The sequence below is a fragment of the Hypanus sabinus genome, chromosome 4 (assembly GCF_030144855.1).
Source record: "Hypanus sabinus isolate sHypSab1 chromosome 4, sHypSab1.hap1, whole genome shotgun sequence".
Classification (NCBI taxonomy): domain Eukaryota; kingdom Metazoa; phylum Chordata; class Chondrichthyes; order Myliobatiformes; family Dasyatidae; genus Hypanus; species Hypanus sabinus.
The window spans coordinates 117,342,263-117,355,378 of NC_082709.1; the positions used below are offsets into that span (position 1 = coordinate 117,342,263).

The window sequence follows — 13,116 nt, forward strand, 5'->3', positions numbered from 1 at the left end:
GAGTTAGGGGACAAAAGTTCAAGGATAACACGAGGGGGAATTTCTTTACTCAGAGAGTGGTAGGTGTGTGGAATGAGCTTCCAGTAGAAGTGGTAGATGCAGGTTTGGTATTGTCATTTAAAGTAAAATTGGATAGGTATATGGACAGGAAAGGAATGGAGGGTTATGGGCTGAGTGCGGGTCAGTGGGACTAGGTGAGAGTAAGTGTTCGGCATGGACTAGAAGGGCGAAGATGGCCTGTTTCCGTGCTGTAGTTGTTATATGGTTATAAAATCCAATGGAAGCCTATGTATCAATTATTCACCATTTCAAAACCCAATTGCAGTACTTTCAGGATAACATCTGCCAATATTTATGACTTTTGCCACCATATCTTCAAATCTTTTTTTGAAAAAAACTTACATATATTTGCAAAACAAATGAAAGAACTGATTAAGTAAAAAAATCAACTTATTGCTCTAGAATTTGGTAAGCCACTGGCTGGTAATGCTCTACTGATGACCTTCTCGAAAAGGGGTTCCTAACCGTTTTTTTATGCCACGGACCAATACCTTTAAGCAAGGGGTCCATGGGTGCCAGGTAGGGAACCCTTGTTCTGGAATAACATGCAGGCATCCAACCATAAACATTAAACTCAGGTCCAAGTGTCACCCAATGTACTATTACACCTACTCCTATGGCAGGGGTTGCTGTATGGTGAAAGAAAAGCCCAGCCCAATTTCTCACCTTTTAGATGGAGGAAAGAAGGCATATTTGCCCAGACCCCATCAAAGGCCAGCCACATCAGCACAGAGCAGGCATCTAACTTGGTACCTCACAGTCAACAGGTTACTCTGAGCTGTTGGGGAATGTTTAAGTTGCTCCTTGAAGGCTTTGCAGTTGATTTCCTGGAACAGCCAGGGCAAAGCTGGTGTCAAAATGATGCAAAGAAGGCATTTGTGAGTTCCCATTGCTCGAGAAAGGATATTCCAAGAGGAAGGGTCAGGGTGCAAGCAAAAGGGTGGTTCAGCTTTCTGGCTCTTACTTTCATGTTTATCTTAACCAAGTATGTTGCTGAGTGTAACGGCTGGAGACATTTAATAGGGGAGAAATGAAAATACTTGAAGTGACAGGCAGGCATTATTGTGTTTGTAACATTACCACAAGTGAGAAGGATTGACACGCTCTCTTAGAAGTTAATAGGTTTCAGATCTTTGTTTCAACTAAGAAGAAAGCACAGAAACAAAGCAACTTTTGTTTGCAGACTTTTAACGAGGAAAAGCCACAGTAATATTTCAAAGTTTACAACTCAACATGAAAGAAACACGCACCCATCTGCAAACACGGCTCCCAATAAGAATGTTGAAATAATAGCTGCAGCAAAAAGAAAAGCAATTTGAATAATGATGGACACCTACGCTCGGTCCAGAGAAAGCAGGATCTCCCAGTGACCACACATTTTAATTCCACGTCCCATTCCCATTCTGATATGTCTATCCATGGCCTCCTGTACAGTCAAGATGAAGCTACACTCAGGTTGGAGGAACAACATCTTATATACCAGCTGGGTAGCTTCCAACCTGATGGCATGAAAATTGACTTCTCTAACTTCCATTAATTCCCCTCCTCCCCTTCTTACCCCATCCCTGATTTATTTATTTCCCCCCATTTTTTTCTCTCTCTGCCCATAACTCTTTGCCTGTTCTCCATCCCCCTCTGGTGTTCCCCTCCCCCTTTCTTTCTCTCTAGGCCTCCCACCCCATGATCCTTTCCCTTCTCCAGCTCTGTATCCCTTTTGCCAATCATCTTTCCAGCTTTTAGTTTCACCCCACTCCTCTGGTCTTCTATCATTTTGCATTTCCCCCTCCCCTCCGACTTTCAAATCTCTTACTATCTTTCCTTTCAGTTAGTCCTGATGAAGGGTCGCGGCCCGAAACATCAACAGTGCTTCTTCCTATAGATGCTGCCTGGCCTGCTGCGTTCCACCAGCATTTTGTGTGTGTTGCTGGGACTTTGAACTGTAATTGCTAAGAGAGAAAGGTGACAAAGTGTTTGAATCACAGAACATTACAGCACAGGAGGTAGCCATGTGGCCTCAGCTGTTTTTCTATGAGCTGTTGGGGTGTTATTCAGACAAACTCACCCTCTCTACAAGATATGGAACATCACATCAAATTCTCAACTTTAGGCACAGCTTATTTTCTGATCTCAGGCCCGGGCCCTGCAGCTTCAGTTTGGCCTCAAGTCTAGTTCACCAAACATTTCAGGATACCACGTGTAAAATATGTTACTTCCAATTAGAAATGGATTGGGGGGGGGGTCCTGAAATCATGAATTTTATTTGAATACTGTGTAATTAATAATTGTCTAATAAGTTCCAAAGTCATGAGAACATGACTATTTTGGTGGGGGGAGAAAGTAATGCCCTGGGTAAGATATCTGCGGCTATCCTGTAGGAATTTTATTTTATCAGCTTTCTGAAAAACCAGTGTGTCCTGCCAGAAAGAGTGTTTTGGCTTTGGCTAAAGATAAGGAGCAACGTTGTCCAACTTAGGAATGTGGTATCAGCCAAGTGGGGTTGTCTTGGGACTCGTCACAACTTTCTGCCCAGTAGAACATCGAAGAGCGCTGGGCGGGGAAGATTGCTGACAGACAGTAGTCTGCTTTTTGGGCAGGAGCTGCTGAGTGGAGCACAAGGGAAGTTGCCGCTCAAAGGAGAGTCCCAGATGTAAGAAGTAATTTGCGCAGATGCATGGCTCCAAGGAGGAAGGGCCAATACTCCTGACAGAGACGGTTTCATTTGTGATGGTCTTCAAGGGAAACTTGGACTGTGGCGAGTGCCTTCACGCAGACCATGTGTCCAGTGCATGAATAAAGTGATACACCCGACTACTGCAGAAATAAGTTCCAACGTTTGTTTGCACATTTAGACTGGTTTAACTATAATAGGCTCTTCTAATTTTCTTTCTTTGTCTGTAACTGTTAAAGTTGAAAATTTGGTAAATGTATTTCTTTTGTAATTTTATGCTGCTGTACGCTCTGTTAATTTTCTGGCGAACAGTAACTTTGGATAGGGCAGTATTTACACCGCATTCACTACAATCACTACATCCCAACTTCCCTGTCTGGTGGAACCCCAAATCATATCGACCCTTGGTGTATATTGCTTTACACCGTTGAGCCACAGGGCTGTTTGCGGAGTTAGCCAGTGAGCTAAGTTTGTATACAAGCCCAGTGAGAGGGCTGCAAAAAAAAATGCCAGGTACAGACATTTCAAAAGCACGCCGCCCAGCGGGAAATTACAGGCTGTGGACTGCGGTAATGATCGCCCCGATAAAGTATATTTAGTAGAATTGTCAGCAGTTTTGGTTGCTGCTTGCAAAGAGTCGAAGTGTCTTGCCAGCACCATTTTCACAGAACTCTGCCTGTTACCTCCTCTGCTTTAGGAAGATCAACCCCAATTGCTCTAGTCTGCTCATATAATTACAAAACTTCATCCTTTTAACCATTTGAGTAAATATCTTCCCTATCCCCAGTGAATCCTTCATATCCTTGCTGAAGCAGGATACTGAAAATTGGACACAACACACTCCAACCGGGGCTGAATTTATGGTCAGTTTACCCTTAACCTTTTGGTTTTTTTACAGCATGTCTCTTATCTATTACACCTAGGGTCCCACACTGACTATCTTGTAAGACTGCACCCATTCATTCCCCCAGTATCACCACTTCTCTCCCTCTCTTCTGACTCCTCCTGAGACATTTAAAACTTGGAAAATCCAGCAACTGGTGGCTCAGAAATCCCGACATTCTAACATCTGATTCACTCATGAGGCTGAAGTAAGATTTGGGGCAAGGTAAAGAAGATACTTGAACAAAGGCAAGGCTACACAATGTTGGAAGGCTCATTCCCTATGACAGCTAAACAACTAAGGCCAAACCTTCTTTAAGTAACACCAGTGCAAGTCTCAACTGTTCAGTTAAAAACCTATCTGGGTGCAAATGACATCAAAATGTATATTACAAAACCATTGTACAATGCAAGAGAATTTTTCATCTGTGTAGCATCGGCAATAAATTCCATTCAGATTCTTCTATCATGTGTACATTGAAACATACAGTGAGATGTGTCGTTTGCGTTAACAACCAAGACAACCTAAGAATGTGCTGGGGGCAGCCCGCAAGTGGCGCCAACATAGCAGTCCTATAATGTTCAGCAGAACAACACAAGCACCAACAACAACAACAGAACAACATCAGTAAAACAACAACAACAAAACATGACCTCTTCCTCCCTCCCACCCACCCACTCATACACTGACAGTCCTCCAACCCCAGTACACACAGCTCCAGTAAAATTGAGGACCGGCAGATATCACACCTCTAAATTCCCCAGTGGACTCAAGGCCCTAGGATATCTGACAGAGACTTCTAGGCTCGCCATTTTTTGTCTTCGATCTTTGGTATCCGCCCCAGGACTCACTGACGACATGGCCCTGACCTCGAATTCTGGACTCGCTGATTTGCGGTTCACTGGCCCTCATGCCTACTGAGCTGGGGGGAGGGCAACACCAGCCTCATCCTTACTGGCCAGACATCTGCCCATGTTTGTTCTTAGTTGCACGTTCTTCGTTGGACTTCAAAAGTGGAGCGGAGGCCTAGACTCTGGTCTGACCTCTAACTGCCATATCATTGTCTTTAAACCCTAACCTGACACCTAACACCCTTCTCTGTCCCCAGAACCTAAAAACCAACCAACTCTTAACCACGACTTCGACAGAGACCACAGATCAGTGCCTTCTTGACTGGAAATAAAACTGTTACTACTAAACAAACATAATAATAACGTGTTAGGAATGATTCTTAACACAACTAAAACATGCATTCACAGTCATCTGGGTGCTTATTTTCCCTACAATGTTAAGACAGATTTGAAATGAAGGCCTGTGAAAATTCTTTGCTCACATCACTTTCCTTTCTGCTCTCTACCTGGAGCAGGCCTGCAATGGCGCTTTGAGCTTTGAAGTTTCATAGCATGCGTGAATGAAACATTGAAGGGTCTCGGTCAGAAACATCGATTGAACTTTTCCTTAGATGCTGCCTGGCCTGCTGGGTTCCTCCAGCATTCTGTGTGTGTTGCTTGGATTTCCAGCATCTGCAGATTTTCTCGTTTGTTCTTCCAGTAAATACCCGAAAGCTATTTGTGAGCAGATTCCGCAGCCACATTAATCAGATACTCAGAGTCCTTTGCTTAGTAGTTAATTTCCCTAAGGTAAAATATACAACTGACGCAATCTACGAGTAGTTTTGAATTTATTTTTTCTCCAGCCAAGAGCAGCGCTGTAAATCCATTGCTCAGTGGTAAGCTTGAAACAATGCTATGGGAAGCAAGGGAAGCGATACACACAAGAGATTCTGCAGATGCTGGGAACCCAGAGCAATGCAGACAAAATGCTGTAGGAACTCTGCAATCAGGCAGCAAGTGAATAAACAGTCGATGTTTTGGACTGAGACCCATCTTCGGGACTGGAATGGAAAGGGCAAAATGCCAGAATAAAAGAGTGGGGGATGGGAAGGTGAATTAGCTAGAAGGCGATAGGTGAAGCCAGGTGGGTAGTACAGGTAAAGGGCTGGAGAGGAAGGAATTTGACAGGAGAAAAAAGTGGACTGGGGGAGGTGAGAGGCAGGTGAGGAGAAAAGTTAAGAGGTCAGAGGTAAGAAGAAGAGGGAAAGGGAAAAGGAAAAAGACAATTACTGGAAGGAATGTTCATGCCTAAACAGAATATGAGCTGTTGCTCCTCCACAAAGAGAGCTTCCGCATTGTGGCAAAAGTGGAGGCAATGGATGGACATGTTGGAAAGTAAATAGGGATAGGAATTAAAATGGATGGACAGAGGAAAATTCTGCTTTTGGCAGGTAGAGCTTTAGTGCTCAACAGAACAGTTCCCCAATTTACATCTGGTCTCATCAATGTAGAGGAGGCTGCATCAAGAGCACTGGACCCAACCCCATGCAGATTTGCAGGTGAAGTGTTGCCTCACCTGGAAGGGCTGTTTGGGCACGTGCAGCATTTCTGTCACTTGGAGAGCTATGTGCCAGGTGTGAGATTAGCGAAGAGGGACAAATTGACAAAGGAATCACGGAGAGTTGTACCCATTATGGAGCCTCTTGTAATTCTATGTATTGGAGACTCCAAACGAGGCAGAGATTCAACCAGTCAGAATACTTTCCACTGTACATCAGTAGCAATTTGAAAGTGTTATTTAGTATCTCACCAAATCTCAAACTCCTAATGAAGAAGAGCCACTGGTGTGCTTTCTTCATGACTGTATCAATGTGTTAGGCCCTGGATAGATCTTTTGAGATTGGTATTGGTATATTATGTATCTCATTTACCAATATACAGTGAGAAGCTTGTCTTGCATACTGTTCATACAGATCAAATCATTACACACTGTATTGAGCTAGAATACAGTGTGTAATGTAGAAAGGTAGAATAAGCTTTTCGCCCAAGAACTTGAAGCTGCCCACCTTTTCCACCACTGACCCTACAAAGAGAACTGGTGTGTGTTCTCCCATTTCTCCTTCCTGAAGTCCACACTCATTTCCTTGGTCTTAATAATGTCGAGTGCCAGGACATTGCTGTGACCCCATTCCTGTGCATCTCACTCCTGGATGTCTCCTCATTGCTTTCTGTATTGCTCCAAAGCTGAATAGAGTTAGTAAGGTTGTGTCTGGTGTCAACCTATTGTGGCAGTAGGCAATTTGCAGTGTCTCCAGGTCCTTGATGGGGCAGGAGTTAATCCTAGACATAATCAACCTCTCAAAGCACTTCATCATAATTGATGTGAGTGTTACCAGGTGATATGAGGCAACCCTCCCTGCTCTTCTAGTATGACAGATTGTCTTTTGAAAGCAGCAGTTACAGACATGGTGCCAAGAGGAATAAGGTAATGTTCATGGGTTTATGGAGTGTTCGGAAATCTGATGATGGAGGGGAATAAGCTATTCTTGTGTCTGTTAATTATAATGTTCAGCTCCTCCAGTGCTGGCTTGACATCTAGGGGTGGAACATACACTGTAACCAAGATGATGAAGGAGAACTCCTTTGACAGATAGAATGGATGATTCTTGACTGCCAGATGTTCCAGGTCAGGAGAGTAGAACCAACACTTTCGTGCATCACAATAAGTTGCCCATGAAGCAAACAGCATCACCTCTGCCTTTAGCTGATGCTGCTGTCCAGCCCACGCAGTGGATGGTGACCTCGTGACCCAGTGTGCTGGAGGTGAGCCATGTCTCTGTGAAGCAGAGTGTGTAATAGCCCATGATATCCCTCTGATACTGCAATCTCACCGAGGTTTTCAGTTTTATCTTCCAGAGACGGCACATCAGCCAGGCAAACTGCAGGGGTTGGGGATGGGGGGGGGGGTCATGTGGCTTAGTAGTCCATGTTTCTGTTTTACCTGGAGCTCGTGAGACAATGAAGATGCTCCCTGAGCTTCTTTCTGTTGCACTCACTCCCTGGGTGCAATGCAGTCCTGAGTATGTCAGTTCTGAAGGTTTAAGTGATTTGAAGCAATGTTGCTTCCTGTAGAGTCTGTGGTGGCAGATTTCAGCTACAGCAGTTGTAAACAGGAATATTTAACAATTTCCTTGGGAGCTGCATACAGTAAGTTACCCCTCTCTGGTGCTAATTTGGTGGCTAATGTTCATTTTTAAAGGGCAACAGGGATAAGCTAGGAAACTACAGCTCTGTGAGCCTCTGTCAGGGTAGGGAATTATTGGAGAAAATTCTAAAGACTAGTGCTTGTGTACATTTGGAAAGGCAGGGGCTGATCAGGGATAGACAGCATGGCTCTGTGCAGGATAAACAAATTTGACTGTGTTTTTGGAGGCAGTCACTAAGAAAATTGTTGAAGGCAGGGAGATAGACATTATTATTATGGTCTTTAGTAAAGCATTTGACAGAGGCCCGCACAGGAAGCTGGTACACGAAATCAAAGGTGAAGACAACGAGACATGAGGGACTGCAGATGCTGGAATCTGGAGCCAAAAACAAAATGCTAGAGGAACTCTGTGGGTTAGGCAACATCACTGAGGGAAATGGACAGACCATGCTTTGGGTTGAAGCCATTTTAAACTACTAATTTAGATCCAAAATTAGCTTGTTGACAGGAGACAGAGTAGTGGTGAAAGGGTGTTTTTCTGATCGAGAGTTTGACCAATGGTACACTACAGGGATACTGGAATCTTTACTGTTTATAAAATATATTAATGACTTGGATCATAAGGAAAGTGATTGGTAGGTTTGTCGTAAGTTACAAAGAAAGCACAACCGTGGTTATATTTCATTAGAAGTTTGAGGAGAAAAGGTATATCACCAAAGAAACTAGCAAATTTCTACAGATGTACCTTGGAGAACATTCTGACTGCTTGTATCACTATCTGGTATGGAGGGGCCACTGCATAGGACCGATATAAGCTGGAGAAAGTTGTACATTCAGTCATCTTCATCATGGGAATTAACTAGCCTCCCCAGCATTCAGAATACCTTCAAGGCGCAACGCCTCAAAAAAATGGCATCCATCATTAAGGACCCCCATCACCCAGGGCATACCTTCTTCTCATTGCTACCATCAGGGAGGAAGCACAGAAGCCTGAATGTACACACTCAACAATTCAGGAACAGCTTCTTCCACTCTGCCATCCAATTTCTGAATGGACATTGAATCTATGAACAGTACCTAAGTTCTTTCCGCCTCTCTTTTCGCACTACTTATTTAATTTATATTTTTATATATATATTTCTTATAATTTATAATTATTTTATTATCTATTACAGTGTACAGCTGCCACATAACAACAAATTTCACCACATATGCTGGTGATAGCAAACCTGATTCTGATGACTAGATGGTGGTGCAGATAAGAATCTCGGTCAGGGGTTTTCAACCTGGGGTCCACTGACCCCTCGGTTAATGGTGGAGGTCCATGGCATAAGAAAAAGTTTGGGAACCCCCGTGCTAAGAAGATATTACAGTGTGGTACTGAAAGACACTGCACTACTGGGTACGCTTGATTTTCAGATGAGACTGATATCACATCTGCTGTCTTAAAGGGAAAACATAAACATCAGATCCATCATCTGAAGACCAGATGAGGTTTCCCTGGTAATAAAAATTGAAAATACTATATCTTGAGTACTGATCAAAATATGAAAGACATTTCCCCCTTTCAAAATTTCTCTCACAACCCCAATCTAAAAGGATTTTTGGTTATCGTCGTTCATGGGACATAAAATGCACAGATATGGTAATGTATCTACAATGCTGTGAAGGTGGTTACATATCGGAAAGAACTAATCAATTTTAAAGCCCTTGCACCTTCCAAGATTTGTGAAAGTATTTTATTACATATTTGCATAACTGTTTAAAGTAAAGTGACAAATTTCTGTGTTAATTTATTTGTTTTTGAAGATCGGGGTGTAGATAAATCTAAACCTAAAGCATCCAAAAACTATAATTTTTAAAGAAATGTTTCTTGAAACCAACAGCTGTCTTCAGAGTAACCAATCATCTCTGTTTTGCAAGTGTTACAAGGGAATAGTATTTATTAGATGGATGTACTCACTACAATAAAGTTATGGTCCACGGATATGTTAAAACAGATCTAGACCCTTTCTTCTACTTTCTATGATATTTTGAAACATTTATTTGACTGTACTATAGCGGTTCTGATGAATAAACTTAGTTTTCCAAGAGTAGCAATGAAATGCCCATCACTTCTGCAATCTCACCTCACTGTGGCTCCAGTTTCCCCATTGCTGTTGTACTGGTTGAACTTCAACTGCCAAGTTGCCATGGGAACACAAACATACATCTTTGTGCATCAAAGCTGGAGGTACTAAAATAGAAACACCACCATTGTAAGTTAATGAAAACACACCACCAACAGACAAGAATATCAATGCAATCAAGATGGAGAAGGTTATTCAGTTCTGCACATTTATAAAACCATATTCGAAAGAATTCAATGAAATTTGCAGTTGTATTGTTGTTTTCTATTGTGGTGAACCTTTTTTTCTAGTCTCATTGATGCTAAAATAGCATGATAGCCCTGAAGTCAAATTCCAACTTGAAGTCAAGTTAATTCATCTCCATCTCATTCTAGATAAAGTACAACAGGTCTGGGACATTTGAGACAGAATTTGGATTTTCTGGGTTGCTCATAAACAGATTCAAAATGTCACCTACTTATTCCTAATATTAAAATGCTGAAATCTCTGATTTTGTCAAAGAAGCAGGAATAATGTCATTTGTACTTTGAGACTGAAATTGCTTTCATTGTGCAGCTTGTTTTCAACACACTGGCCAACTAATCTCTTAGATACCTGGTAAGCTTGCAGTGGAAGTATGAAGCATTGCTGGTTTGTTTACTTGCTCTTGGAAGGTGACCATCTGAACCAGCATTTATTAGTTGTCTGTAATTGCCTTTAAATGTGTAACCAATTGGGACATTTCACAGGGTAGTCAAGAGTCAGCCACACAGACAGGTGTCTGAAGTCATGTACAAGCTGGACCAGGAAAGGACAGTATTCTTCCATCCCCAAACACAGACTTTCTTTTTTAAAATGACAATCCAATAGTACCTAGGTTATGAAAATCAGGGCATATATTTTTTAAATTCTTTTAAACTAATTTCAAATTTAGTTTAATTCTTGCATTGTTTGTCCAGACCTCCAGACTGCTAGTCCAGGAACTTAACCACTTTCTCCACTGTTCACCACCAGTACAGAGTGGCTTTGCTGATCAATTAAGACACTGACTTTATGTTGGTAATATCAGATCTTCAGATTGCAATTGTGAAGAAACATTGGATGGATGAGGAGATTGGGGCAGCTGGACATGAAGGGCGGGGAGAGTTACATGAATGACAAAGTAGATCATTAATCTATGGGACTCATGACCACAGATCCCTCAAAATTGATGTACAAGTTGACATGGTGGTTAAGACATATATTGTGTTGGCTTTCATTTGTTGGGGGACTGAGTTCAAGATCGATGAGGTAATGCTACAGCACTGTAAAGCTCTGGTTAGACCGCACTTGGAGTATTGTGTTCAGTTCTGGTTGCCTCATTCTTGGAAAGATATGGAAGCTTTAGAGACTTACCAGAACACTGCCTGGATTAGAGAGTGTGGTTTGCGAGGATAGGTTGAGCGAGCTGGAGCTTTGGAATGAAGGAGCATGAGATTAACTTGGTGGAGATGTACCAAGTAATCAGAATGGACAGCACGAGACTTTTTCTAGAGAATGAAATGGCTAATATAAGGGGACATAATTTGAAGGTGCTTGGAAGAAACTATAGGGGGATGTCAGTGATAGAATTTTTTTGAAAGGAAAACGGGTTGCTGTCTAGTTTGGCAGGTGTTTTCTCTTCACACTTCTAATTGGTTTTTGTCAAGCCGGTCCTCCAGCTCGTGGCCGCATTGATGGACTGCGGCAAAGCCGTCTCGGTTCTTGGTGAGAGGTCATGTTTGGACCTGGTGGAGGATGTCCTAGTCTGGGGAACCACCGGGGCAAACTAGGGCTTAATAGGGCACCCCATTGGTGTAGCGTTTGCGCTGTTTTGGCATGTCAACTTCTGAGTCTATATGTGGTGTCCAGATTTTTTCTGGCAGCTGTAGTAAAGCCTGGGAAGAGTGAGGTGGGGTCGTTGAAATGGAGCGTTGTGCAGGAAGGAAGGGTTAGATTAATCTTTAATTATTTAGGGATACAGCACAAAAGAGCCCTTCTGACTTAACAATCCCCACTGTCCAGCAACCCACCCATTTAACCCTATCCTAATCACAGGATAGTTTACAATGACCAATTAACCTATTAACCAGTACATCTTTGGAATGCAGGAGGAGACCTGAGCTCCCAATTCAAGCCCACGTATTCATGGGGAGGAACATATAAACTCCTTCCAGAGGATGCCACTGGAATTGAACTCCAACATCCTGAGCTGTAATAGCATTGTGCTAATCGCTACGCTACTGTGGCACCTTAATCTTCGAGTAGGTTAAAAGGTCAGCACAAAATCATGGGCCACGTGCTCTATTGTTCTATGTTCTAAAATCTCCTTCATTTACATTAGGCTTTTCCAACCATTTTTATGCCATGGACCAACACCATTAAGGGTTGAGTGAACTTGGCTTTTTCTCCTTGGAGTGACGGAGGATGAGAGGTGACCTGATGGAGGTGTATAAGATGATGAGATGCATTGATCATATGGATAGTCAGAGGCTTTTTTCCCAGGTCTGAAATGGCTAACATCAGTGCACAGTTTTAAGGTGCTTGGAAGTAGGTACAAAGGGGATGTCGGGGTAAGTTTTTTTAAACGCAGAGAGTGGTGAGTGTGTGGAATGGGTTGCCAGTAATGGTGGTGGAGGTGGATACAACTGTGACTTTTATGAGATTCTTGGATAGGTACACGGAGTTTAGAACAATAGAGGGCTGTGGGTAACAAGTAATTTCTAGATAAGTACATGCTCGGCACAACATCATGGGCCGAAGGGCCTGTATTGTGCAGTAGGTTTTCTAAGTTTCTATGTTTCAATGTAAGCAAGGGGTCCGTGGATCCCAAAGTTGGGAACTCCTGTATGAGTAGGAAAAAATTCAAGAGAATGGAATTAAATTAAAATAACACCCTATCAGTGAGAAATACAGCATTTCTCACAAAGGAAGAAAAATTTGGATAAATTTCCACCTTCTTGAATCAAAATAAAAAAATACAATTATTAACCCTGTTGAATGAGGAACAATTGAGTATTTCAACAGTCAGGATTACTGCCCAATCCTCTCTCTATTACCAAAAGTTACAATAGATCTCTGAAGTCTCCTTCATGAAGTCGGAGTTGTACAAGAGACACATCCATCATGAGTTTGTTGCCCATCTACAGCAATCCCATTTGCCAGAGTTCAGGCTGATTTACAGGTGTGTGTACGGGCTATGCTGTAGCCCTGATTTTCTCTTCTGCATCGCTCTACGCCGTAGCGACCATGTGTTGGTGTGTGCCAAAACTCTAGTTGGCAGTGGGGTGGCACTGTGTTGAGCTTCTTCAAGAGAGACATGGACGAGGAAATGCATTTCA

At 42.6% G+C, this 13,116-nt stretch overlaps 1 protein-coding gene across 1 annotated transcript in view; it reads right to left on the minus strand.

Moving 5' to 3' along the window:
- reps2 (RALBP1 associated Eps domain containing 2) overlaps positions 1-13,116 on the minus strand; it is a 228,725-nt gene that overhangs the window by 58,017 nt on the left and 157,592 nt on the right. The window contains exon 9 of the mRNA XM_059968006.1: positions 9,779-9,885. Coding sequence (XP_059823989.1) covers positions 9,779-9,885 — 107 coding nt within the window. The remainder of the gene's footprint in view (positions 1-9,778; positions 9,886-13,116) is intronic.